Here is a 25,780-nt window from a genome sequence, read left to right on the forward strand (position 1 = left end):
CAGCTATGCTAATGATTTCACGTTGACCCCTCCAATTTTTCCCTGTCCAACCTCACTGAGCGTTTTCTGGGGGAGTCATTGGCGCTGGGATGGACTGGCATCCCGTCCGGAGTTTGTCATCGCCTGCTGCCAGATGAAGATCCGAAACCACCACGTGCGATCCTGAAGAGGAATGTGCGGTTTTAAAAACGTTAGAATTCTAAGGTGTTTTAGTCTTAAAAAATGCAATAAATAACTTATTGGTAAAAAAAACAATTCCAACTTCCGAACTTCCCGAGGCTTGTCATTAGGGCACACCCTGCGGCAGTCTCGACCGGGCGTGGCTCGGTAGGCAGCACTGGCGACTCGAGGACTCTGGCGAAGCCGCTTCTGCAGACGCAGCACTGCACTTCCTTCTGACAGGCTGCCTCAACGACAACACCTTGCTTGAAGTATAAACGGAGCTGTTAGAAAGGTCGTACGTTGGGAAAGAAAACAACGGGAAAGGTAACGTCCAGCAGCAGGGACCAGGCAGCACAAGCCAAGCCAGCTTTGCAGAATGCGGGTGTGTGTAGGTGTGTGCGCGCGCACGCGCGTGCGGCAAAAGGCGGCCTTCTCCCTCCGGACACGAGTACGTGCGCGCCAAAAAGTGACTCTCCACCCCTCTCTCTCTCTCTCTCTCTCTCCCCGGACACGCGGTGACGCGCGCGCAGCGACGACTCGAAAGAGTGACGGCGGCGGTGGTGGTGACGCTCGGGAGGTGGGGGCATTTGTGCTGTCAAGGGAGCAACACGGTGCATCCCAGGAACTGCAAAGACTTGCGCACGGGTTCTGGTGAGTAGCAGAGAGAATCAGAATTCCACGTACGAGTCAGCCCACAGGTTCTCGCGTCATAAGGTGCCAGGCACGTAGCGGTGGGCGGACGGACGGACGCACTCTAGGCGTGAGGGAGCTGCGGCTCGGTTTAAACTCCACGTCGCCCGCTTGCTGCACGGCCCTATCAAGAGACAAACTCCCCCCGCCCAGTAAATCTGCATACTTAAGAGCCGAAAGTCAAATCAGAACTGCATTTCATTGAACAAGTGACAAGCTGAAATCGGATATCGTGATTGAGGATCCGAGCACGTCACGTACAGCACGAGTTACCTGCCGAGGATGAACTGTGCGTTTTAACTTCAGTCGGTTCTGAAGTTTTAACTTTTTAAACCACCGTGACACCATGCACGTCACTTCAAAAGGGTTGACAGTTGTGTGGCCCACACTTGATCATAAACTTAGTCCATCTTCAGCTGTCCCTTCAACACTGGGCCATCTTAACGAAAGGGCACGCTGGACAGTTGCCCGGGGACCCCACGATCATAAAGGCCCTATGCTAATGTATGTAGGTTGTGAATTGCTGAGTAGTTGTGTAGGTAGGGCACTGCTTTGACTGGGAGCCTATAATGCTGTTATGATGGCCCTTCTTCAAAATGCAAACTGCGTGGTAGCCACAAAAATAGGATGACCGGATTACACTTTACAAAAAAGTACTTTAAAAAGCCTGCAGAATTCTGGAAAAACTTTTTGTGGGCAGATGAAGCAAAGGTGAATCTGGATCAGAGTGATGGTAAGAGCAAAGTGTGGAGACAAAAAGGAACGGCCCGAGATCCAAAGCAGACACTTCATCTGTTACACATGGTGTTGGGGGTGTTATGGCTTGGGCATGTATGTATGTATCTTATCTATCTATGTTTCCAAAGCTATGGGTTGCTATTAACCCTGGATGAAACCCATGCACCCCCCTGTAAAAGAAAAGTTCTGATAATTGTGATCAATTCACAACGGCAGCTGCCCAGGACAACTTCTCCATACACTAGCATGTCAAAAAGTTGGTCATAACATCACAGAGGTTGGAAAACATCCGTCTGTCTGTGCTGTTATTTCTCCAGTGTATTCATGCCAATCCAGAATTTACATTGACATTTAGTTAATTTTTATAGGGTTCACCGATTTTAAAAACCCTACACTGGCTGCCGGTTAGATTCAGAATCGAATTTAAGATTCTCCTCCTAACCTATAAGGCATTAAACGGTCTAGCCCCCGCCTATTTGAGTGTCTTGCTCCATTGTCACAATCCCCCTCGTGTTCTTAGATCCGCAGATCAGCTGCTCCTAACCCTTCCCAAGGCACGTTTTAAAGCTCGTGGTGAAAGGGCTTTCTCCGTCTGTGCACCCAGGCTCTGGAACTCCCTGCCCTTAGTGGTTAGGCAAGCCGCTTCAGTCGCCACATTCAAATCTCGCCTAAAAACGCACTTCTTCACATTGGCTTTTAATTCTTAACCTGTTTCATTTTCCACTTGCCTTTTAGCTATTTTCTCTATTTTATTTGGTCCCTTGACCTGTTTTTAGTATCTCTGTTTTAATTCTCTCTTAATGTTTATTTTTAATATTTTGCTTTTAGTCCTGCTTGTTGTAACTGTACAGCGCTTTGGTCAGTTGTAATGCTGTGTTTTTAAGCGCTCAACAAATAAATATGGTATGGTATGGTATTAAAGAAATATTACAGTCAAAAATGAGTATTTTTATATTTGTAGTGATGAGTTTAAAATTGTTCTCGGCCAGCATTAAAAAACTACACGGGGTAAGTAACACATTAAAAATATGTACTTTTTGGGTAGAGTAGGCCTTCAAGACCCATGGAAAGACGAATTCCAGAAATATCTTTACACCACAGTTGTTTCAAAAATCCTATCTGCACAAAGGCAAAGTACAAAACTGAAGATGCCGCTTTAATGTAAACCACATGCCAAGGAACAGCTGAAACCAGGGAACCTAAGTGAAATTCTTTAATTGGAAAAAAAAACAGCTAGAGATCAATTTAGAGAGATTTGTCTGAAGGCAAATGCATAGCAAAGAGCTACAGGAAAGGACCACTCTTAAATCTCCTACAGGTAATTGTGCTAATGATCGCCACTAGGAGAGTTGCATGTGCCAGAGACAGCATCAACTCTCACCAATCGGGATGAACTTCACATCATTTTGAGTAATTTTCTTAAATGGGTAGACTCACACATTCCGTGCACAGAGACATTAATACAGTGACATAAAAGCACATTTCCCTTTGAATGCACAGATTTGTAATAAAGTGTGTTTTACATTTGAATGTGTTCATAAATTTTTCAGTAATTTTTCAAATAATGGTAGAGGGTTTTTTCAAAGCTGCTGGAAGAATTTCTCCAGTATACTGAATCAACTGGTGTAGCACCAACTCCTAACTTCCACCCCACCCTTTAGATGTTAAACTGAACATGGGGGTAATGAAGAAGGTACAGTTTAGGGAAATAAAGTTAAATGCTCCCAATATGGAGCGGTGGCAGAGTGGTAGCGTTGCTGCCTTGCAGTAAGGAGACTGGGGTTCGCTTCCTGGGTCCTCCCTGTGTGGAGTTTCCATGTTCTCCTCGAGTCTGCGTGGGTTTCCTCCCACAGTCCAAAGACATGCAGGTTAGGTGCATTGGTGATCCTAAATTGTCTCTAGTGTGTGCTTGATGTGTGTGCCCTGCCCATGGATTTGTCCCTGCCCTGTGCTGGTTGGGATTGGCTCCAGCAGACCCCCATGACCCTGTAGTTAGGATATAGCAGGTTGGAAAATGACTGACTGACTGAACGGAATATCTGTTTTTTTTCTGTGTCTTGCAGAGTGTTTAGAAATGACTGATAATATAGCAAATGATGAGTCTGGCCTTTCATTCACCCCTCTTGTGGTCATTGAACTGGCTAGCAACACTGAAGAAGACGCAGTTAAATGGCTAACAAAAAGAATAAGCGATAAAAAGGAGGATGGAGGTAAGGTGTATTGAGTAATTAAAAATATATTTGTTGCTACAGTATATTATGGTCTCAAAAGCTACATAAAGTATCCTTATTTTATCATTATTATTGTAACTGTGGAAGTACATTTTTTTAACGTACTACATTTTTAAAAAGGACAACCCACTCTAGATTCCATATGAATTTGGAAAAAAGGTTAGAAATACTAGAAGATAGAGCTTATTCATTAATACATTGCCAAAGCCGGTTCTTTTGTATCTACCTTTACACTTTGCATAGCTAATATTATACTGTATATCTAGTGAGAAATAATTACAAATTGCATAAATTTACAAAAATGGTGACTGATGCAAAATAATAAAAATCTCCAAACTGTAAATTTAGATCTTCTTTATACCATTTATTCAGCATAGTTAATTACATTGCAGGGCTTTGGATGGTTTGGGGAGCTGGAGCACTCCCTGCAGGCCACAGTTTGTAATACACGGGCATGTAATGTTGAAAATGTTTTGTTTTTCTTTTGTTTTTAATTTATACTTCTGAATTTGTATTGTGCATGCATGCATGTTCCGACATATTTCAAAAATGCATCATGCTAATAATTTGTGATATTATTTTTTTTTCCTGTTAATATTTTCAAGGCGCTGACCTGAAAATCACAGCACTTCCTAGGGCTAAGGAGGATTTAAGCAATGAGAAAAGGAAACTTTATCTTGTGGGTGCTTCCAAGGAAAGACTGTTGCTTGGGGCAGAAGAAGTTGGACTTGTGAAGGAGTGCAATGATGGGCCAATGAGAACCTTTACATGCAGCAACAGGAACAGTTTTAAGGGCTTCGAAGGTAAAGTAAGCCCTTAGTTTTGTTGGTCCAGCTTTGGTTAATTAGTAATTTAAAGAAATAAAATGAGAGATGAAAATATATTTATTTTGTTCATTGAATGGGAAAAATGATACATTAAGATGGATAGATCTCAATTGCCAAGTTTTACTCCTAAGGCAATGGAATATAAATACTTGTAGAAGCAGGCTTCAGAAAAATGTGTCCAATTCTGTGCCACCAGTTACACATTAATAGTTTTCCTATGAAATGTATTGTTATTGTAAAAAACAATAAAAAAATTATTGTAACTATGATAAATAAGTATACCCCATCTTAGTTTTTTTTGTGATAACTTGGGCTATCTTATCTTATGGTTAAATTGATTAATTTCATATTTGTTTAGACAATGTCTTTCAGTTAAGGAGCCCCTGACTTTGTGACGCTGCATAGGTTGTGTTCCAAAAAGGGAAACCAATCAAAAACATCAGTAATTTAAAGATGAATGAACTAATTTACACATATATTTTCAGCCATACTTGTCTCTGTTTTTATATTTAATACTAGGGGGGCAAGCACTACTAGCACCTTCAGTGTCCAACCCCCAGTTGCAGCCAGAATCTTAGTAAAATCTAAATGTACAAAAGAAAAATGATTATTTATTGGAGTCAAAATCACGAAATTCTATAAATATGTAAAAGAAAAATTATTATTTAACAGATAAAACGTCATGAAATGAGAATAAAATATTTGCTGTCTTACTGATTTGAGTATTCCCGTTAAACTGAGTTCCACTATGCTCAATGCACGACTTTCATGATATTTTAGTTTATAATTTAAAAATGGAATAAAAATCTGAAAATCTAAAAACATCACATTAAAGTTCGATAAATTCTGAAAAGAATGATACAAAACATATATATGTAGGTTTTAAAATAAGCCCGATTTAAAGCGTGATAAAAATGTCACATAAAATCATTGCACTTTTAGGCTTAGGATTTTATATATAGGGTGGCACAGTGGGTAACGCTACTGTCTTGCAGTTAGGAGACCTGGTTTGCTTTGTTTGCATGTTCTCCCCTGGTCCTGGTGCTCGGTTTCCTCCACAGTCCAAAGACATGCAGGTTAGGTGCATTGGTGATTCTAAATTGTCCCTAGTGTGTGCTTGGTGTGTGTGTGTGCGCCCTGCGGTTGGCTGGCATCCTGCCTGGGCTTTGTTTCCTGCCTTGCGCCCTGTGTTGGCTGGGATTGGCTCCAGCAGACCCCCCGTGATCCTGTAGGTAGGATATAGCGGGTTGGATAATGGATGGATGGATTTTATATATATATATATATATAGAGTAGAATTGACAAGAAAGGTGGCATTGTGGCAGTAAGGAGACAAGGGTTCATATCCCAGGTATTCCCTGAGTGAAGTTTGCATGTTCCCCCCATGTCTGAATGGGTTTCCTCCCACAATCTAAAGACATGCATGTTAGGTGAATTGGTGACTCTATAAATTGGCCAAAATATGTGCTTGGTGTGTATGTCCACCTTGTGATGGATTGGCACCCTAACTTGTTCCTGCCTTGTGCCCTATGCTTTTTGGGATGGGCTCCAGCACCCCCTGCATACTTGGTCTGGATTAAGCAGGTTAGAAAATGACATGACATATGACAAGAAATTGTAAAACAATAAGACATCAAATGTTAAGAAGCTGTGCAGCAAAGTAATATATTGAAATTGCATCAAAACAGTTGGTCTAAATAAATATTTTTTTAAAATGTGATGATGGATAAAACAAACAATGGGAATTAAAATAACGTTTGCTGTGCCAGCATTGTCCCTTTGGAATGAAGCGAGAAGCAGTACCAGTTTGGGCTGTGCCAAAATTAACTGTTACAGAAAGGTTTAATCATTTAATACACTGCTGCAGCTGAATTCGTGTAGCACGTTAGTTTTGCCCCGCAATATACGTTGAGTTTCTATCATTTATACTTTACAAACATTATTAAGCCACATTATGACAAACATAGGAAGCTGAGCTGGTGCTCTTTAATTAACATCTATGAATACACATCTATGTATATCTTACAATTTATTTTTTTAATAAATGTGAAATGAGACTTAGAGTGAATATGCATACATAAGTACTTATTTAAATTGATTATATTCAAGTACATTTATTTTTGAGAAATGTAAAATACTAAACATATCTTTCTCAAGCAGTATCTCTCACTCTTTAAAAAAAAAAAAAAAAAGGAAAAAGATCAGACTTGACACACTCATAAAGGTTTGGGGCCGCCACCCGTGTATTGTCCCTGGCTGCAATGGGTTTGAGAAGTTGACAGAGTGTCTTTGATGGAGTCCAAAAGTGAACTGATTGAGGTTTGAGAAGATGGCGATTTTAAATGGAAATACCGGAAGTGACATAGGGGAACTGGAAGTGGCCTTCTTCTGATGTCATCCTAGGCGGCAGAACTGGAAGTGACATCGTCCTAGGTGCCGGAACCGAAATTGACGTCGTCCTGGGTGCCAGAACTGGAAGTGACATCTTCAATGATGAGTCAGACAGATTTTCCCGCGGCTGGTCTGTAGAGATAACAGAAGAAGGTTTAATGGATACCATCACCCCCTGGCCTGGCGTGGAATTACCTTCACTTGGTCCATACAACGTCCTCGTACTCGCACGTGCGTGACAGTGTTTGGGTGACTTTATGTTTACATCCAAATTCCATGTGTGAGATTGCTAAGTAAAAATTCAAAAATAGCAGGCATTCATAAATTTGCTTGAATTATTTGGACAAAATGAGTTATTAGATTAATTGATAAAATTGTCGATAATTTGTTTCCAGAATAATAAGTGATAGCCCTCGGGTATAGAAAATGATAAAATGCATTATTTTAAAGAGGGCTGTGGAGTTGGTAGATAAATCCTTCGACTCTAATTCCGACTCCCTGACTCCTCTGTATTTAATATGTTAACGTATTTTCCATGTTGATTGAAGGAAGGCAACATACACGTCATTTAACCAAAGAACTACTGGCTAGGAAGCTGACTCTCTACCGTATTGGCCAGTTTAAACAAAAGACAAGAACCCCTGAACACACATCAGGCATCATTACACTTGTTTACACTCAAATGAACTTGTTAAACACATTATATCTGAAATGAAATGAAAACACTTTTTGTAATGTACCATCATCCATATTACAATATGTGAAATCAGGTTGTATAATAGCTCAGCTGAACTTCACACTATTAGTAACACAGTAAAGCACAGTAGCTATGCACTGGGCTTCTTACATCAGTACTTAGTACATAAGTACTTAATTATGACTATTGTTTGTGAAATGGGACATTTGAACTTGCTGTATTTTTTTTTCATTACAATTTAAATTTATTAGGAGTCGGAGTCGGTATTGAAGGTCCAAGGCTTTAGAGTCCTGGTGCTTCCTGTCTTGCTATATGGTTGTGAGACATGGAGGCTATCCAGTGATCTGAGATGAAGACTGGACTTCTTTGGTACTGTGTCTCTCCGGAAAATCCTTGGGTACCGTTGGTTTGACTTTGTGTTGCTCATGGAATCCCAAATGAGGCACATGACCTGCATTGTGAGGGAGTGTCAGTTACGGCACCACAGCCATGTGATGCGTTTCCCAGAGGGTGATCCAGCACATAAGATCCTCATTGTTGGAGACCTGAGTGGCTGGACCAGGCCAAGGGGTTGCCCACATAACACCTGGCTGTAGCAGATGGAGGGTCATTTCCGGAGGGTAGGACTGGGCCACGAGTCTGCCTGGAGGGTTGCCAACCAGAATCCCGAGTTGTTTCGCCATGTAGTGAGTGCACCAATTCACTGTACCAGTGCATGCTCCCCAACTTGACTTGACTTGACTTGAGTTGGAGTCGGTACATTTTTGCCGACTCTGATCCCGACTCCAGGTACCCAAAATTGACTCCGACTCCACAGCCCTGATTTTAAACATTTTTTGCTGACACAACAGTCAGAAAAGTAAACTTCCGTCTGTTTATTTGTAGACGTTAGCAGTTGTTCATTATGTTGTGAAACTGAGTACATCCTGTTATTAATAACCTGCAGAATTTATGCATTTTGGAAACTAGTTAATTATTTTCTTTTTTATTTTTATTAGTTTTACTGGCTAAATTTTCTGGGGATTTAGCAGGTAGCTGTTTTTGAAAAACCTCAAAATCATTTGCTGTGTTGCTTTTTTTCAGATAACAAGGATGATTTCCTCAGCATGGCAGAGTGTCAATACATTATTAAACATGAGCTAGATAGCCTGCGGGCCAAAAGTGAAACAATGATACCTGGATACCCGCAAATCAGCCTTTATCCTGGGAAATCAATCCGTAAGTGTTGCTTTAAAAAGCATTTGAAACATGTGGAGTGTTGTAAGATGAACAGAGAGTTGTCTTTAACTCAGGAGATGTTCATTTTCTTTTATTTCGCATTAAGGTGAATTTGAGAATTTACTATGATGTTTAGAATTTATCCTGATCTTATTATTTTAAATGGAGCAGACAAAGAAGATGCTCTTATTCTGATAAACAATTCATCTTTTTTCTTACCATTTTTTGGTATTGTTTTAAGATCTTTTTTGTAAAACCTGTCAGTTTTAAAGTTATTAAGTCGTTATTTGCTTTGCTCAGTTACTAGTATTACAATTCATGTTAAGTATATTAGGAAAAGTAGGCAAACATTTAACTCTAAAGTCTTTAGGTTAGGTATAGAGGAAAAATAAAATTTCTTTTTCAATCAGATGCACATTACCTGATATTAGATTTTGATCAAAGATCTGAAACATTTGGTATCAAAAATGTGCAGCATTACAGGAAATCAGGAACGGAGCAAATACTTTTTCACAGCAGTGTAGGGCTAGGATTATTCGCAGCTTTTGAGATCACAATCAGAGGATATCTAATTGGTCAAGTCTGGAACAGAACTGAATTGATTGATGATAAACATAGCACAGTCTGCATAAGTTACTTCAGTGATAAGACAGTCACATCTGAAACATGGGACAAATTAAGATTTTTGTTAAGAGTAAGTCAACATACATAATTTTTGCTTATGCACAGAGGTTGGAAGGAAATGTCCAGGCCCATTCAAGCTATAATAAAGGCTACAGAAATTCAAACGATAATTTCTTACAACGCAGAAGGGTATCTTTGAATGAACAACGTGTTAGACCTTGAAGTGGATGGTTATAGTAGAAGAAAGCCTTATTTGCTTCAGTTTCTCAACAGGAAAAGGACACAACACTGGGCATGTCATCTCCAAAACTGAATGACTAAAGTTCAGAAAAATGGCAGCAGGTTTGACCCATCTCAATTTCTGGAGTCAGAATCATTAATCAATCAATCCAATCTTCATCAGTAGTACAGGCTGGTGATGGTAGCACAATGCTGTGGTACACTTTAGGACACTTAATACTGGATGAGTTTAATTTGACTGCCACAGTGTACCTAAGCATTGTTGCTAATCATTTGCACCTGTTTATGACCACATTCTACCATTGCAAGATGGATACTTCTGGATGGATAATGTGCCTTGTCAACAAGCTGCATGATCTCAAGCTGGTCCATAAATGTGACAGTAACTAAAGTTCACTGCAGTGGCCCACAAAGTCCACAAATCTCAATCCAGTAGAACCTCTGGGACGAAGTGGAAAAGAAGATCCGCAACACAGAAACTGTGAGATGGTTTTGAGTTATCGTGAGCCAGAGTTTTGCAAGAATGTTTTCAGCACTTTGTTGAATTTGCACTTTGAAGAATTTTGGCTCTTTTACAGGTAAAAGAAAATCATACACTGTGTTAGTGCATACTGAGTGTGAGCAACTAGGCCATTTTTTCAGTTTCTCATGTCCAAATGCATTAAGTTGTGTTTTATGTTTTCCTGACGTCTGTTTTTTTTAACATTTTCTCTATGTGGAGTGTGTAACCATGACAATTAAAACAAACTATAATTTGTTAACAGGTTATTAACTGCACATTTATCTTTGTTGGACACATGCAATATTTGTTAATGGTTTAAACTGGCTTTAAAAATAATTAATGTGTTAATAATGCAGATATGAGCTGTGATATGAGAAGCTTTTTTTTCATATCTTTTGTGATGGGCGGCTGGCTGGCTGCTCAACCCAGCCGGGATGCCCCGAGAAGGAAAAGAGGGAGGAAGGCAGCAACTTTTGGATACTACCCTCCCCAAGACGCCAGATGGCAGCTCCCCAGATTCCCACAGGGCATCCTGGGACTTGGAGTTCGGTTTTACAGCCTTGTTGGGTGCTTTGGGTGCCACCAGGGGGAGCTGTCGAAGGGCCGGGGCAGTCATACTTTCCCTATAGCCTGTAAGCCATTAGTACTTCCGGGCTATAGGGAAAGTATGACTTCCAGGGCTGTGAAACAGAACTCCAAGTACCAGGATGCCCTGTGGGAATCCGGGGCACCACTATACCCCAGGGGAGCTGCCATCTGGCATCTTGGGGAGGGTAGTGTCCAAAAGTTGCTGCAGAAGAAGTGAAGAAGAGAGTGCAGGCAGGGTAGAGTGGGTGGAGAAGAGTGTCAGGAGTGATTTGTGACAGACGGGTATCGGCAGGAGTGAAAGGGAAGGTCTACAGGATGGTAGTGAGACCAGCTATGTTATATGGGCTGGAGACGGTGGCACTGACCAGAAAGCAGGAGACAGAGCTGGAGGTGGCAGAGTTAAAGATGTTAAGATTTGCACTGGGTGTGACAAGGATGGATAGGATTAGAAGTCAGAAAGGTGAGATTGCATTGGTTTGGACATGTGCAGAGGAGAGATGCTGAGTATATTGGGAGAAGGGTGCTAAGGATAGAGCTGTCAGGGAAGAGGAAGGCCTAAGAGAAGGTTTATGGATGTGGTGAGAGAGGACATGCAGGTGATGGGTGTAACAGAACAAGATGACGAGGACAGAAAGATATGGAAGAAGATGATCCGCTGTGGCGACCCCTAACGGGAGCAGCCAAAAGAAGAAGAAGAAGCTTAGGTGGATTTGACCCTAGAAAGAAACAATTGTTTACATTCTGTGTTCTATAATTTTCAGATGTGCACATGTTGCAACCCGTACCAGTCATTCTTTTTTCCCTTGGAAATTTTTAATTGATTTATATATACAGAAAAGGATTTGGAGACTGTGTCTGCCAACATCGTATTTCATTAATGTGTAGTTTTAAAGCATACCGTAGGTGAATAGTGACTCAGATTTACCACGGGAATGTGTTTAATATAAGCATTTTCTAAATCTTGCCTGATTTGTTTCGTCTAGCTTGGATAATTTTTTAGAACATGGCTTACAGCAAGAGAAATATATATAGATCTAATTGACAGTTTCAGCAATTATTAACATTGGATCTGGTAGTTAGTCTGCCTTGGTTTAGCACTCTAGAAACATGACATTTTTCCAGTTCAGTTATTCAGTTTACATTTCTATTTACACTTAAAATGTAATAGTCATTTTTGATTGGCACAGTGGTAGCGCTGCTGCCTCTCAGTAAGGAGATCAGGGTTTATGTCCTAGGTCCTCCCTGCGTGCAGTTTGCATGTTCTCCCCGTGTCTGTGTGGGCTTCCTTTGGGTGCTGCCATTTTCTCCCGCAGTCTAAAGGCATGCTGATGGGCTGAATTGCCATTAATTTAAATCTTGCTTGAAGAACAGGCCTAAGTTGCCTCACAAGCTTGCATATTGTAATCTTTTTAGTTAGCCAATAAAATTTTGTTTGATTTTTCGTTACATCCATAATGGCTAACACGGTGCAACTCCCTGGTACTACAGGGGTACATTAGTTAATCGTAATGAGAATATTATGAAAATACTCTGTTGTTCTGCATAGTTTCTTTTTATCTGCTGGATTAAGCTATTTTATTAATACTTATCAATTAACATTGACTTCTTTAATGTATTATTGTCAGGCTGTTCAAATGATTGTATATTCTTCATTAAGATTATATATCTTGATTTTATTATCATAGCAATACAAGAAAATGCAAGTTAAAAAACTTTCTGACAAAAGTGAAGCTGTTGTATAATGTCACTTTGTAATGTTCTCTGCAATGTTACTTTACAAACAGTATATTTAAAAGAAAATATTTAATTTTTTAAAATCATATTTGTGCTGTATGTTCTAAATTTTATATTGTATTTAAGTATTTATGAACTTATTATTTTTTAGTAAGAAGACTCCAGTCAAAAGGGATTTTGATTCAAATTTTCCCTCTTCATGATAAAGAAGAACTGAAAAAGTTGTCTGGTTCCTGGTTTGGCCAGATTAAATTTTCATTCCAGCCACTTGGTGAGTTTAGTGTCCAGGATTCTTAACAGATCTCGGCAGCATTTCCTCATGGATAAAGGCACTAAGCTATAATCCAACAAGCATCGTGGCTCAGAACCTACAGAGTTGAGTGATATTGAAATTTACCAAATGTGATATATAGTACACCCGGAAAGAAGATTTTGTAATTGCATCAAGTAAAAAATTTGCATATGTTGGGTATCCGTGAGACGTGACCCAGTAGATTGTGTAACAATGTATATATATTGCCTTTTTGTAGCATATACAATTGTAAGAAGCTTTACAAATATAAAGATACAGCACAGCTTTTACAGCAAGCTTAGTGACTTGCTCAGTGTTCAGCATGGACTGAACTCTCAGCCTCGGATATTTAAGTGGGGTGCCAATAGCCACTAGTCTGCATTGCCTGAAACATAAAATATTACCTTGTGCTACATTTGTAAATGTTTAATACAAGTTTTTCATTAAGAAGCTCTTATTTGACCCATTTCAAGTTTCAAAGTTGGTCAGCATCTAGCATTTTAGAAAATGAAAATAAAAGAAGTAGCCTTCAAGTCAGATGTATAATCTTTATATATAATACACTGCCGTGGCTGTCTGTTTGTCTGTCCAGGATTTTAAATCACCTGTAGCTTGCAAACCGTTTGACCAATTGACCTAAAATTTGGTACACATATACTACATGACGTCTACTATCCGCTTTTGGGGTGATGATTGACCTCCAAGGTTATTCCTATTTTTATTTTTATTTTATTTTATTGTAGAATCAAATCTCAGCACGGCGGCACATACATACAGGCACCGTTCTCATCCCTACCACCTTCGCCGTCACTTCCTCTACCTCTTTATATCTTAAATCATTCTTGAGGCAGATTGAAGACTAAAGTGCCAGCTTAAGTGAAAAATGAAAGAAAATGTACTAAGTAATTGCAACGCAAACACTGACGTAATCAGTTTTAACGCAAAAAGATGCCGATGAAAGAAGAGAATAAGTGGCCCGCTAGGGTGGAGAAAAGAAGAGCTGCTCCGGAAGCAGCAAGCGTATCAACCTCTGAGCAAACGAATGCTAAACGTACAGAGAAAGAGGATGAAAGCTATAAGTCAAGTGTATTCACTGTACGTTATCGTTACAGCAGTGCGCCGTTACTGGTTATAAGATATTTCGCAGCTCCAAAGTTTGAGTTGATATGTATCACTGAGAATGTGTCCCATTTGTGATAAAAGAGTTAAAAGAAGAGTTTACCACTAAAATTAAATCATTCTTAGTCATTGTTTACCTTGACTAAATGTCTATGGAATTTAGATATTCATACTATTCCATGTTTGTTAAACATTTGTGAGTAGGAGAGAAGCCTGTGTCTTCATAAATTAATTGTCCCTTAAATCACACTGTAAACATAATGTTGGAATCTGCACATAGTACATCTTTACCTCCAGCTGCGTAAATCCACACAAGCTTGTTGTTATGTATACAGTAGTAGCCAAACATTTTGGCAGTGACACAAATATTGTGTTTTGCAATATCTGTGACTTTGGTTTTTGTGGTGGCAGTTCACATTGTTTTTATGTTATTGTGCAGAGAGATCAGATGTATATTAATTCATTGCAAAGACCTTTATTAGCATAAAAAAGTTCACTTTATCACAAAAATCCATTTTCACTTCTTTTGGCCCTAGCACAAAATGATCAGTTGAAAGTGCAAGTGCCAGGACCGTATCCTCCTGAGGAGTCCACTACAGAATTGTGGTGCCACCTCTCCCCAATATCTTAATTCCATTGAGAACCTGTGGTCTGTTCTCAAAAAGCAGCTGGACAAGCGCAGAAGCCCATAAATTGGGATCAACTCCAAGCACTAAAAAGGCAAAACTGGGTCAACATCAGTCAGGATTTGGCCCAGAAGCTGCTTTCCAGGATTCCAGAGTGAACTGCAGAAGTTATGAAGAAGGGGCAACACTGTAAATATTTACTTTTCACATAATTGTCATGTGTTTGCCAATAAAAGCCTTTGAAACTTATGAAATGTTTATAATTGTTCTTCAGTATACCATAGAAACATGTAAAAATAATCAGAAAATGCTGAAGCTGCAAAGTTTGCAAAACACAGCACTTGTGTCACTGCCAAAACGTTTGGCCCGTACTGTATTGTTAAATGACTGTAGTTGAATTTTCATCCCAAAGCACTGGTATTTGTTTGTAGATGAGGCTTATAGTGAAATATTCTACACCTTCCTGTGCATTATTTTATTTCAGTACATGTCTTTATATTTATGTGTTATGTAGAACAAAATCTGTAAAGTACTGAAACAAATGTATGAGCTAGATGTGTGGTTTGTTTTAGGTTAGTTTGGGGAAACATAAAAAGACCAGGTTAGGCTCCAGCTCCTTGTGCTGGAGATAAAGTGGATTCAGAAAATGGTTTGAGTGGTGGGGGAGGTAAGTTTTTATAATGTAGCATTTTTAAAAATATTGAGTTAACTATTATATTATACTATGAAAAAATGAAAATGTTATTCCTTATAACCCATTTGCACATGATTTAAAAAGATGCATGTGACTTGTACATTTTTTGTTTTTATGACCCGAGCCATCCAGGGTATAAACTGTTAGACACCCCACCATGCACACAAATTCTGTATTACAAATGAAACTTCTAAGGGCAGCAGAGATAGAGAGAAGTTGGCTCCTCGAAAGGAAAGGAAAGGGCAAAAAATCCTTTTTAACTTACTGACATTTTTTTAGCCAATCAAGTGATGAAATATACTCTTCTGCAACCTTCTTGATACAAGCTAGATATTTGGGAAGCAACTTGCAGTGGTGACAGGGTCTCCCAAGCCAGCAATGGCCGGTGTGCCAGTGTCAGCGCCGTGCTTTGATGTAGTTTGATTACCGTATATACTTGTGGATAAGTCGTGACTTGATTTTACCGTATAGTTTCTGGCATTTTATAATGTCGGCCGTACAATACGAATGTGAAAAACTCATGCTATTGGTCCAAGAGATTATGATATGGTAACGCCCACCAGAGAGCACACTTTTTTTTTTTCTATGTATTGTGCCTATGTGACCACACGATAATACCCAAATTATTCAGAAGTGACATTTGCACTCTTTTGTATTTTTTGTATCTCATACCCTCATACACCTTTATCGTAAGAGCGTCCCTTATCTACAATGGAGAGTTCGATCACAAGAAAATATGAAGCTGGTTTTAAATTAAACGTTGTTGAAGTAGCAAAAAAAATCGGTAACTGAGCTGCTGCAACAAAATTCAATGTGTCTAAGAAACTGGTGTGAGATTGAAGGAGGCAAGAAGATGTAGAAAAAAAAAAAATTAAGTGTTGTATTTTTGAATGGATGTATAAGTCGGGGTCTGATTTTATGATAAATGTTTTGAATTTCAAAACCCGACTTATATGCGAGTATATACAGTACTAGCAAAGTACCCGTGCTTTGCACCAGAGACATAGTATGTTAAAGAAGTTATGAAAAAGAAAAGGGAACATTTTACAAATAATGTAACATGATTGTCAATGTAATTGCCGTAGACTTATTTTAGTATTAAGCATGAATTTGATGATTGTAAAGAGTTTAATTTATGATTGTAAATGTTGTGTATTGGCAACTGCGCTGCTGCAACAAAATTTGAGAATGAAGGAGATGAGAAGATGTAAAAATATGAAAATTTAAGTGTCGCATTTTTGAACGGGCGTATAAGTTGGGGTCTGATTTTATGATCGATTTTTCGGGTTTCGAGACCCGACTTATACATGAGTATATACGGTAGTTGATAGCATTGATATAGTGATTGGTTAATGGCACTTTCTTTGTAGTTTAATGCAACATCATCGCAAGAAAAGTTTCACAACAGTAGTAGACCTGGTAATACTTTTTCAAGGCAATAAAGAGCAGAAACCATCTTTGTTTCTACTGTTGTTTCCATGGCAATGGCTGCACTCCAAGATGCATGTGATATGTAAATTGTTTATATGTACCGTATGTTTATCTGTCTTTATCTATTTACTGTCATGTCAAATTCAGGTTTTTTGATCATTTTTAATTCTTTGATTTATGTTTATTATATTAATGTTACTTTTTTGATTATATGCATTAAGCTTTGTTTTTGATTTTGTTTATGTATGTAAAGCTTCCTGTGTTACATTTCATAAATTTAGTGGGTGGGCCCCCAAAAGGCTTGACCACCTGACAGTAACTACCAGGAAATTCTCTCTGCCCTATAAATCCCGAGGGTCTTCCACACTTCCTGCTGATTTATTTTGAATGTACCTGGGAGTGGTGAGATTAATTGTGTTTTGTTGTGCTTATTATGATTACGGATTTTTAGATTTGTTGCTCTGGTTTTGACTTCTCTTTTGAATTGTGTTTATGGAATATTGTTTGCCAGGGATTGCCTTGCTGGAAACTGAGTTTCTTAGTGAGACCGAGCATTTTTGTGATAATAAATCCTTTTATTTATAATGACTCTGTGTTTGCCCTTATTACTAGTGGGGGTTTGACAGTAATATCACCCTAAAGTCAGCATTTTTTGGAAGTGATTTTGAAACTTATTGGGACTTATGTACTTTTGGACTCCAAATCCAAGACATTTACTTGATTGCATTTTGAGATTTTCATTCATTTTTAATTTTATTTCTGTGAACAAAGATTATCTACCGCAGTTCTTTGTGGCTGTGCCAGTCATGGGGCAGATTTGGCCTTGTGTTCTGGCTGGTGAGTCATTGCTATTTGTTGTGCCCTTGGGTAATTGGAATTGTTGCCTGCTGTTTGTACAATAATGACAGAAATGCACGTAACATTTTATATAAAGTGTTTTAATCTAACAGTAAGGGACAGTGTCACAGAAAGTGGGTATATACTGGTAAAGAAGGGTAGTGAAAACTCACAGTACATTTCTTTCAGTTCAATAAAGGATTTTGTTGTTCATTTTTTAGATTAGATCCTGTTTCTTTGCATTGTTTTAGCAATGAAAACATGAATATTGATTTCTGCTTTTTAAATAATGTCTATTTGTACGCTATTTTCACTATCAGTAAAGTATTGACAATGTAGATCAATTTTATTTTGTATATTGCTTGACAATGACATAAATGGAAATCTGAAATTGTACTGAATCATAGAACCTAAAGCACTTTATTACTGTATAATCATTCACCGCTTTACAGTAAAATACAAGGATGTGCTCCAGAGCAAAACAAGTAAAACGCCAGCGGTGGGAGTTACAAAAAGTGGGCATACTTTACAATAAGGGCAGTTAGTTGCCACAGACATACAGTTATCACTTCACAACAATCATTTTTGGTTTTGTGACTATTTGTTTTTTATTTTTATTTTTGTTTGTGAGTGATGTTTATGACCATTTAATCATCTGAGTGTGCCAACAGCTCTGACCTTTAGTGTATCATAGTTAACAGAATTGACAAGATAGGACAAATGAGAGGATTATAAATAATAATAATAATAATAATAATAATTTAATTACATTTATATAGTGGTTTTCAAGGTACTCAAAGTCCTATATGCAGTAAGCCAATTCAACCACCACTAATGTGCAGCATCTATCTATCTATCTATCTATCTATCTATCTATCTATCTATCTATCTATCTATCTATCTATCTATCTATCTATCTATCTATCTATCTATCTATCTATCTATCTATCTATCTATCTATCTATCATATAGTGCCTTTCATTCTATCTATCTATCTATCTATCTATCTATCTATCTATCTATCTATCTACCTACTACAATATAGTGCCTTTCATCTATCTATCTATCTATCTATCTATCTATCTATCTATCTATCTATCTATCTATCTATCTATCTATCTATCTATCTATCTATCTATCTATCTATCTATCTATCTATCTACTAGCCCTTGTCCTGCAGTTCTTTCACACTGAAAATAATACTAATAATCAAAAATGAGTAGAAAATATGACTCAGCACTTCAGAAAACCCAAAATGAGAACAGCTAGGAAAAACATTAAGTTGAAACGAGAGCTCAAAAATTTTTTAAAACACATAGAATCATTACAGTCTGATTTTAAAATATTTTGATGAATGAACCCTATTTAAAAAAAATTGCTTTAGTATTTTGAAACCCATACTCGGTTCCAAGACCCAAGTTTTTGTCACTAGTTTTTATTTTGTAGTCTTTACCTTCAGGGTAGTTTAATCACTTTACTTACTAGTAAAATAAATATTTTATCCATGGTTTCCACAGGTTAGCTTTTGGTTTCTTTTTCTAAGTGAATGTTTTAGGTTTCAGTTTGTCAATTCACACTTTTCTTTATTTTTCACCTGTTACAGATGCAATTCGCCACTACTTTGGAGAAACCATTTCTATTTATTTTGGATTCTTAGAGTACTTCACATTTGCCTTACTGCCTATGGCATTTATTGGTGTTCCTTATTATCTGTTTGCTTGGGAGGATTATGACAAGTATGTTCTTTTTGCTACAATCAACCTGTTGTGGTCAACGGTGATTTTAGAATTCTGGAAACGTCACTGTGCTACGTTGGCATACAAGTGGGGAACTCTTGTTCGAAAGAAAGAGTTTGAAGAACCAAGACCAGGCTTCCATGGGGTACTTGGTAAAAACCCAGTAACTGGAAGAGATGAACCTGTTTATTCCAGCACAAAACGACATCTGCGGATTTACTTGGTCTCTGTACCCTTCGTCATTTTTTCATTATATATTTCTCTCTGTGTAATGATGGTCTACTTTGTCATGGAAGAATGGGTTTTAGAATATAACAATAGCCACCAGTCCTTCTGGAGCAGTCTGTTGCTGTTTGTGCCCAGCATCATCTATGCCATTGTCATTGAGATCATGAACCGTATATATCGACTTGTAGCTGAAGTCCTGACTGGATGGGGTGAGTAAAATAGAATATGGAGTATTCAGATAATGTGTAATGTTATTTTTTTTTAATAAAGAATATTTGTGATTTTATGTCTGATACAGAAATAGTTTTACAATCACATTTGTTTGGTGCCCTTTGACATACAGCTGCACCTGACATTGCTAAATTAGGTAGATATGTAAATGCTGTTTCCACCTCCTCATTTGTTTTCCTTACATAATTCAGGTCTCATTTGTATTTTTATTTCACAGGATTTGCTTGCCAATATTTTTAACATTTCTGCAAAATTACTATTAAAAGTAGGTCATCTGTGAAACATTTACATTGAAAGGGATATGGATTGCTTTGAGGTGTTAAATATATATAGCCAGTTTCAGAGGGTATTCTAATTTATATATTTATAAAGAAAACAATTTAAAGGCTTTCAGTTTCTCCAATTTTTGATGCCAGTCAGGGATATGGGATTTTCCCATTGTTTGCATATTCCATTTTCTTTTTCTAAGCACTATTGAACAAGTCTTTAAGGAAAAAGAAATACACAGCAAAATAGCCAGTGTTAAATGAACTCTTACCATGTTAAAGTAACCCTGAAAAGTGTAGAAATAGAAACTGGGTTTTCATATATAACCATTAAATGTTTACCGTATACGGTAAAGTTCTCCAACGGATAAGGTGTGACTTGATTTTACCGCATAATTTCCAGCATTTTATAATGTCGGCTGTATAAGTTGAATGCGGAAAACTCCCGCTATTGGTCCATGAGATTATGATATGGTAATGCCCACCCTGAGAGAGTAACCACGGAGCACACAGCCTTTTTTTTCCTATGTATTGTGCCCATGTGACCACACAGTAATACCCAAACTATTCCGAAGTGACATTTGCACTGTTTTGTGTTTTTTGCATCTCACGCCCTCGTACACCCTTATCGTAAGAGCATCCCTTATCTACGAAGGAGTGTTCGATCAGAAGAAAATATGACGCTGATTTTAAATTAAAAGTCGTTGAAGTAGCAAAAGAAATCGGTAACTGAGCTGCTGCAACAAAATTCAATGTGTCTAAGAAACTGGTGTGAGATTGAAGGAGGCAAGAAGATGTAAAAAAAAAAAAAAAAAAAATTAAGTGTATTTTTGAATGGATGTATAAGTTGGGGTCTGATTTTATGATAAATGTTTTGAATTTCAAAACCCGACTTATATGCGAGTATATACGGTACTAGCAAAATACCCGTGCTTTGCACCAGAGAAATAGTATGTTAAAGAAGTTATGAAAAAGAAAAGGGAACATTTTACAAATAACGTAACATGATTGTCAATGTAATTGTCGTAGACTTATTTTAGTATTAAGCATGAATTTGATGATTGTGAAGAGTTTAATTTATGATTGTAAATGTTGTGTATGAGAAATGCACATTTTTAGGCAGGGAGTCAACCATGTGGTAGTTGCGTGGACAGCGGCTGTGCGGAAAAAGGAAGGGGGACCGAGGGTGGCCCTTGTGCGTCTCTGCCGTGAAATAAATCGTCTGTTAACGGAAATAAGGAATGAAACCGCCAAAAGGAGAGGTCAGTTCCAAAAGTTCCTTACGGCATAATGGTGAGAACCGCCAAAAAGAAGACATTATTTTTAAAAAGTTTGTTAAGGGGCACGGCGTGAAATGTAACCTACTTAACGTTTGTAAGTACAGTGTAAAGGATGAGCATGGGAAATTTGGGCTTGCTACGTATATTGGAAGTCACAAAAATAGTGAGGAGGGGTTTCCCCTATCTGTATATACAGTTTAGGGGGTACATCTGTCCCCCCTCCCCTTGGGAGCTGCAATAGGACATGAAACATACCTAACTTTTGTAAGTACACTGGAAAGAATGAGCATGAATATGGAAAGTGGGAGAATTAGTGCTGAGTCAGTGAGGGCTTTGCCTTTTAAATGTAGAGATTTAGCACTGGAGGTTTTGCTGTGTATATACTGTAGATGAACTATAATTAATATTTTAAATACAAATGTAAACCAAATATCATTAACCAATATGGAACTGTATGAATTCTAATGTGGCACTGTTAATAAATTATAATTACCAATTAAAATGTTTAATGAGAATATAGTTGTGTTTAAAACTGTAATTCACCTTTCTTGTGGTGTTTTAAAACATTATGACAATATCCTGTTGGTGCTGTGTAAGTTTATATATTTATTTGCACCATATTCTATTCGCCATTTTCTTTCCTGCTGGCAGTTTTGACGCTAGGGCTGTGTTAAAGGAATACTCCACCCAAAAATAGTATTTTTTTTGTGCTTCTTACCCAATGTCATTTGTAGTGGTTGCCAAGAAAAAAACTTTAATCTCATGAGTTCATGTAGAATGGAGAGAAAACCGTTTATGAAATAGTAGAAGGCAATAGACACCAATGCTGCACAATGTCTAATCTGAAAAATGTCAGTTTGGAAGAAAAACGAGAGAACATATCATGTTACTCATGTTGCAAAATTCACATTTCAGTTATCCAGTCGAATGTACAAAATGTTTTTTTTTTTTTTTTAAATAAAATACTGTTCAATAATTACTTCTGGAATAACTGGTGCACATCAAAAATACAAAAGCCTTTTAGGAGTCACCTTTTGAATTGAGGTCAGGGCAGTTGACCAATGGGCTGGCGGTTGTAGGTCATCATTTCAAAAAGCCAGCCCCCTGAGGCTTTAGTTTCATGGTTATGATGTGCGCTGGATTATTCTGGAAGTAAGTATTTAAGAATCTTTTAGCACAAAAGCATGCATTTTACATGTTTTTGGCATGCAACTAGATAACTGACGTGGATTATACAACATGAGTAATGTGAGTTTTTTTCTTTTTTCCGTGGATATACAGTATGTACGGCATTGGCCAGCATTTTACTTTTAGTCTGTAATAACTTTTTTTCACTCTTTTCTGCATGAAAACATGAAATTAAAATTTTGTTTGGCTGTCACTACAAACTGCATGGGGTAATTAACATATACAAAACATCATTTTTGTGTAGAGAATTCTTTTAAGCACAGTCATACTGCTGAATGTGTCACCCCCAACCAAGCTCTCCTGAGAAATCCTGCACTTCACTATCTTTACAGCCTGAGGGTACTTCTTGCATGTTTGGTCTTACACTTGACAAGCAGTGGTAGGAAACAATAAACTCACAGACCAGTAAAGATTTGTTTGGGACTGATAGAGACCAGTACACAAATGAGAGTGAACAACTGTATTGGGAGTTAGGAAAGAACTAAAGTTCAAGACCATGAGTACTCTCGATAATTGAAAGCTAGCAAGGCATAAACAATTGCTTGATTACTAATTCATACAGTGTGTGTTTTTCACTACCCTCTTTTAGGGTGTTTGTAGATCATACAGTCGTATGAAAAAGTTTGGGAACCCCTCTTAATTCTTTGGATTTTTGTTTCTCATTGGCTGAGCTTTCAAAGTAGCAACTTCCTTTTAATATCTGACATGCCTTATGGAAGCAGTAGGATTTCAGCAGTGACATTAAGTTTATTGGATTAACAGAAAATATGCATCATAACAAAATTAGACAGGTTCATAAATTTGGGCACCCAACAGAGATATGACATCAATACTTAGTTGAGCCTCCTTTTGTAAATACTGTATAACAGCCTATAGATGCCTCCTATAGCCTCTGATGAGTGTCTGGATTCTGGATGGAGGTATTTTTGATGATTCTTCCATACAAAATCTCTCCAGTTCAGTTACATTTGATTGCTGCCGGGCATGGACAGCCTGCTTCAAATCATCCCATAGATTTTCGATGAAATTCAAGTCAGGGGACTGTGGCGGTCATTCCAGAACATTGTTCTTCTCCCTCTGCATGAATGCCTTTGTAGATTTAAAACTGTGTTTTGGGTCATTGTCTGCGTGACTTCAACTTTGTGACTGATGCTTGAACATTATCCTGAAGAATTTGTTGATATTGAGTTGAATTCATCTGACCCTCGACTTTAACAAGGGCCCCAGTCCCTGAACTAGCCACACAGCCCCACAGCATGATGGAACCACCACCAAATTTGACAGGAGGTAGCAGGTGTTTTTCTTGGAATGTGGTGTTCTTCTTCTGCCATGCAAAGCGCTTTTTGTTCTGACCAAATAACTCAATTTTTGTCTCATCAGTCCAAAGCACTTTGTTCCCAAATTAATCTGGCTGGTCTAAATGAGCATTTGCTTACAACAAGCGACTTTGTTTGTGGCGTGAGTGCAGAAAGGGCTTCTTTCTCATCACCTTGCCATACAGATGTTCTTTGTGCAAATTGCAGTGAATTGTAGAACGATGTACAGATACACCATCTGCAGCGAGATGTTCTTGCAGGTCTTTGGAGGTGATCTGTGGTTGTCTGTATCCATTCTCACAATCCTGCTCATATGCCGCTCCTGTATTTTTCTTGGCCTGCCAGACCTGCTGGGTTGGTTTAACAGCAACTGTGCCTGTGGCCTTCCATTTCCTGATTCCATTCCTTACAGTTGAAGCTGACAGTTTAAACCTCTGAGATGGCTTTTTGTAGCCTTCCCCTAAACCAGGAGACTCAACAATCTTTGTTTTCAGATCTTTTGAGAGTTGCTTTGAGGATCCCATGCTGTCTGTCACTCTTCAGAGGAGAGTCAAAGGGAAGGAAGCACAACTTGCGATTGACCACCTTAAATACCTTTGACCACTCATGATTGGACACTCCTGTCTATGAAGTTCAAGGCTTAACGAGCTCATCCAACCAAGTAATCAACATTGAGCAGTGACAGGCATTCAAATCAGCAAAATGACAAGGGGAACAACATTTTTGCACAGCCAGTTTTTCACATTTGATTTAATTTCATACAACTAATTACTGCTTCACTAAAAATCTTTGTTCAGAAAACACCCCAGTACTCCTAGGAAATGAAAGACATACCACTGTTATCTTTTATGTTGAAAGGAGAGTCAATTATTATGCAGGCTGAGAGGGGTTCACAAACTTTTTCATATGACTGTATTTATTAAGATGCAGATGGAATAGACAGTCCTGGAATTATACAACAAATTTAGCACCTTGGGTAATATTCTCTGTATAAAGCTACTACATAAAATAAATTGTTGGTTGGTTGTGGAGTACCACGTCATTCATTTGTTCATTGCAGTGTGTAGCAACTAGTAAAAAATTATTTTTGGTTTTCTGCTGTCTTATTTTCTCTTGTAATCACAATTAAAATATCTTTCAAAGTGTTTTGAAATGTAGGTCTTATGTAATGGCTTTAAAGTTATTAATACTATCATACATGTTGTTTTTAATAGCTGTTTATATATACTGTATCACACTATGCCTGCAATGTTATATTGTAAAGCTAGATTAAACATCATCAACTTTTTAACTAATGTTTTGTTATTTACTTTTTCTTTTTTTCTGAAGAAAACCATAGATTGGAATCATCATACCAGAACCATTTGATTTTGAAGGTTTTAGTGGTAAGTTGTCACCTACAATGAATTTAATTTCTGCGCTAGCAGGATGTTTCTTGGGTTCATAAATGTCAGAAGTGGGCGTGAGGCGTATCAAGTCCCTGATTCCTATGTGTTAGGATTAAGCATAGACTGAAAGTATTGCTCTGTCTAAGGCAGTGAATGGTCACCATATTAAACCCTTGTTTACCTGGATAGTGAAAGACAGGAGGAAAATAGAATTGAATGTTCTAATACAGTGTTTCCCAAACTCGGTCCTGGGGACCCACTGTGGCTGCAGGTTTTTGTTCCAACTGGATTCCTAATCAGTGACAACACCTGATAGCACTGATCTCATTTAATTAGCTGGTGTTTTTTTCCTCTTCCTTTATACATTCAGAAAAGCACAACAGCATGATTTTTACATTTATAAAACACTAGGGGGTTCACCCCCCTGCTCGGTTCGCTTGCCAACTCCCCCGGCCTGCGCTACACACCAGCCACTTCGTGTCTCTGCCACTTGCATTGTGAAGAAT

The 25,780-nt window shown here is 38.1% G+C and overlaps 1 protein-coding gene across 1 annotated transcript in view; it reads left to right on the forward strand.

The window, feature by feature from the left end:
* The first annotated feature begins 311 nt into the window (after positions 1-311).
* The window catches only part of ano10a (anoctamin 10a), a 261,873-nt gene continuing 236,404 nt past the window's right edge, over positions 312-25,780 (forward strand). Inside the window, exons 1-7 of the mRNA XM_039736378.1 lie at positions 312-486; positions 3,654-3,800; positions 4,427-4,624; positions 8,820-8,954; positions 12,794-12,913; positions 19,245-19,814; positions 25,216-25,271. Coding sequence (XP_039592312.1) covers positions 3,665-3,800; positions 4,427-4,624; positions 8,820-8,954; positions 12,794-12,913; positions 19,245-19,814; positions 25,216-25,271 — 1,215 coding nt within the window. The 5' untranslated portion in view covers positions 312-486; positions 3,654-3,664. The remainder of the gene's footprint in view (positions 487-3,653; positions 3,801-4,426; positions 4,625-8,819; positions 8,955-12,793; positions 12,914-19,244; positions 19,815-25,215; positions 25,272-25,780) is intronic.

Source organism: Polypterus senegalus, chromosome 15 (assembly GCF_016835505.1).
Source record: "Polypterus senegalus isolate Bchr_013 chromosome 15, ASM1683550v1, whole genome shotgun sequence".
In the NCBI taxonomy this organism is placed as follows: domain Eukaryota; kingdom Metazoa; phylum Chordata; class Cladistia; order Polypteriformes; family Polypteridae; genus Polypterus; species Polypterus senegalus.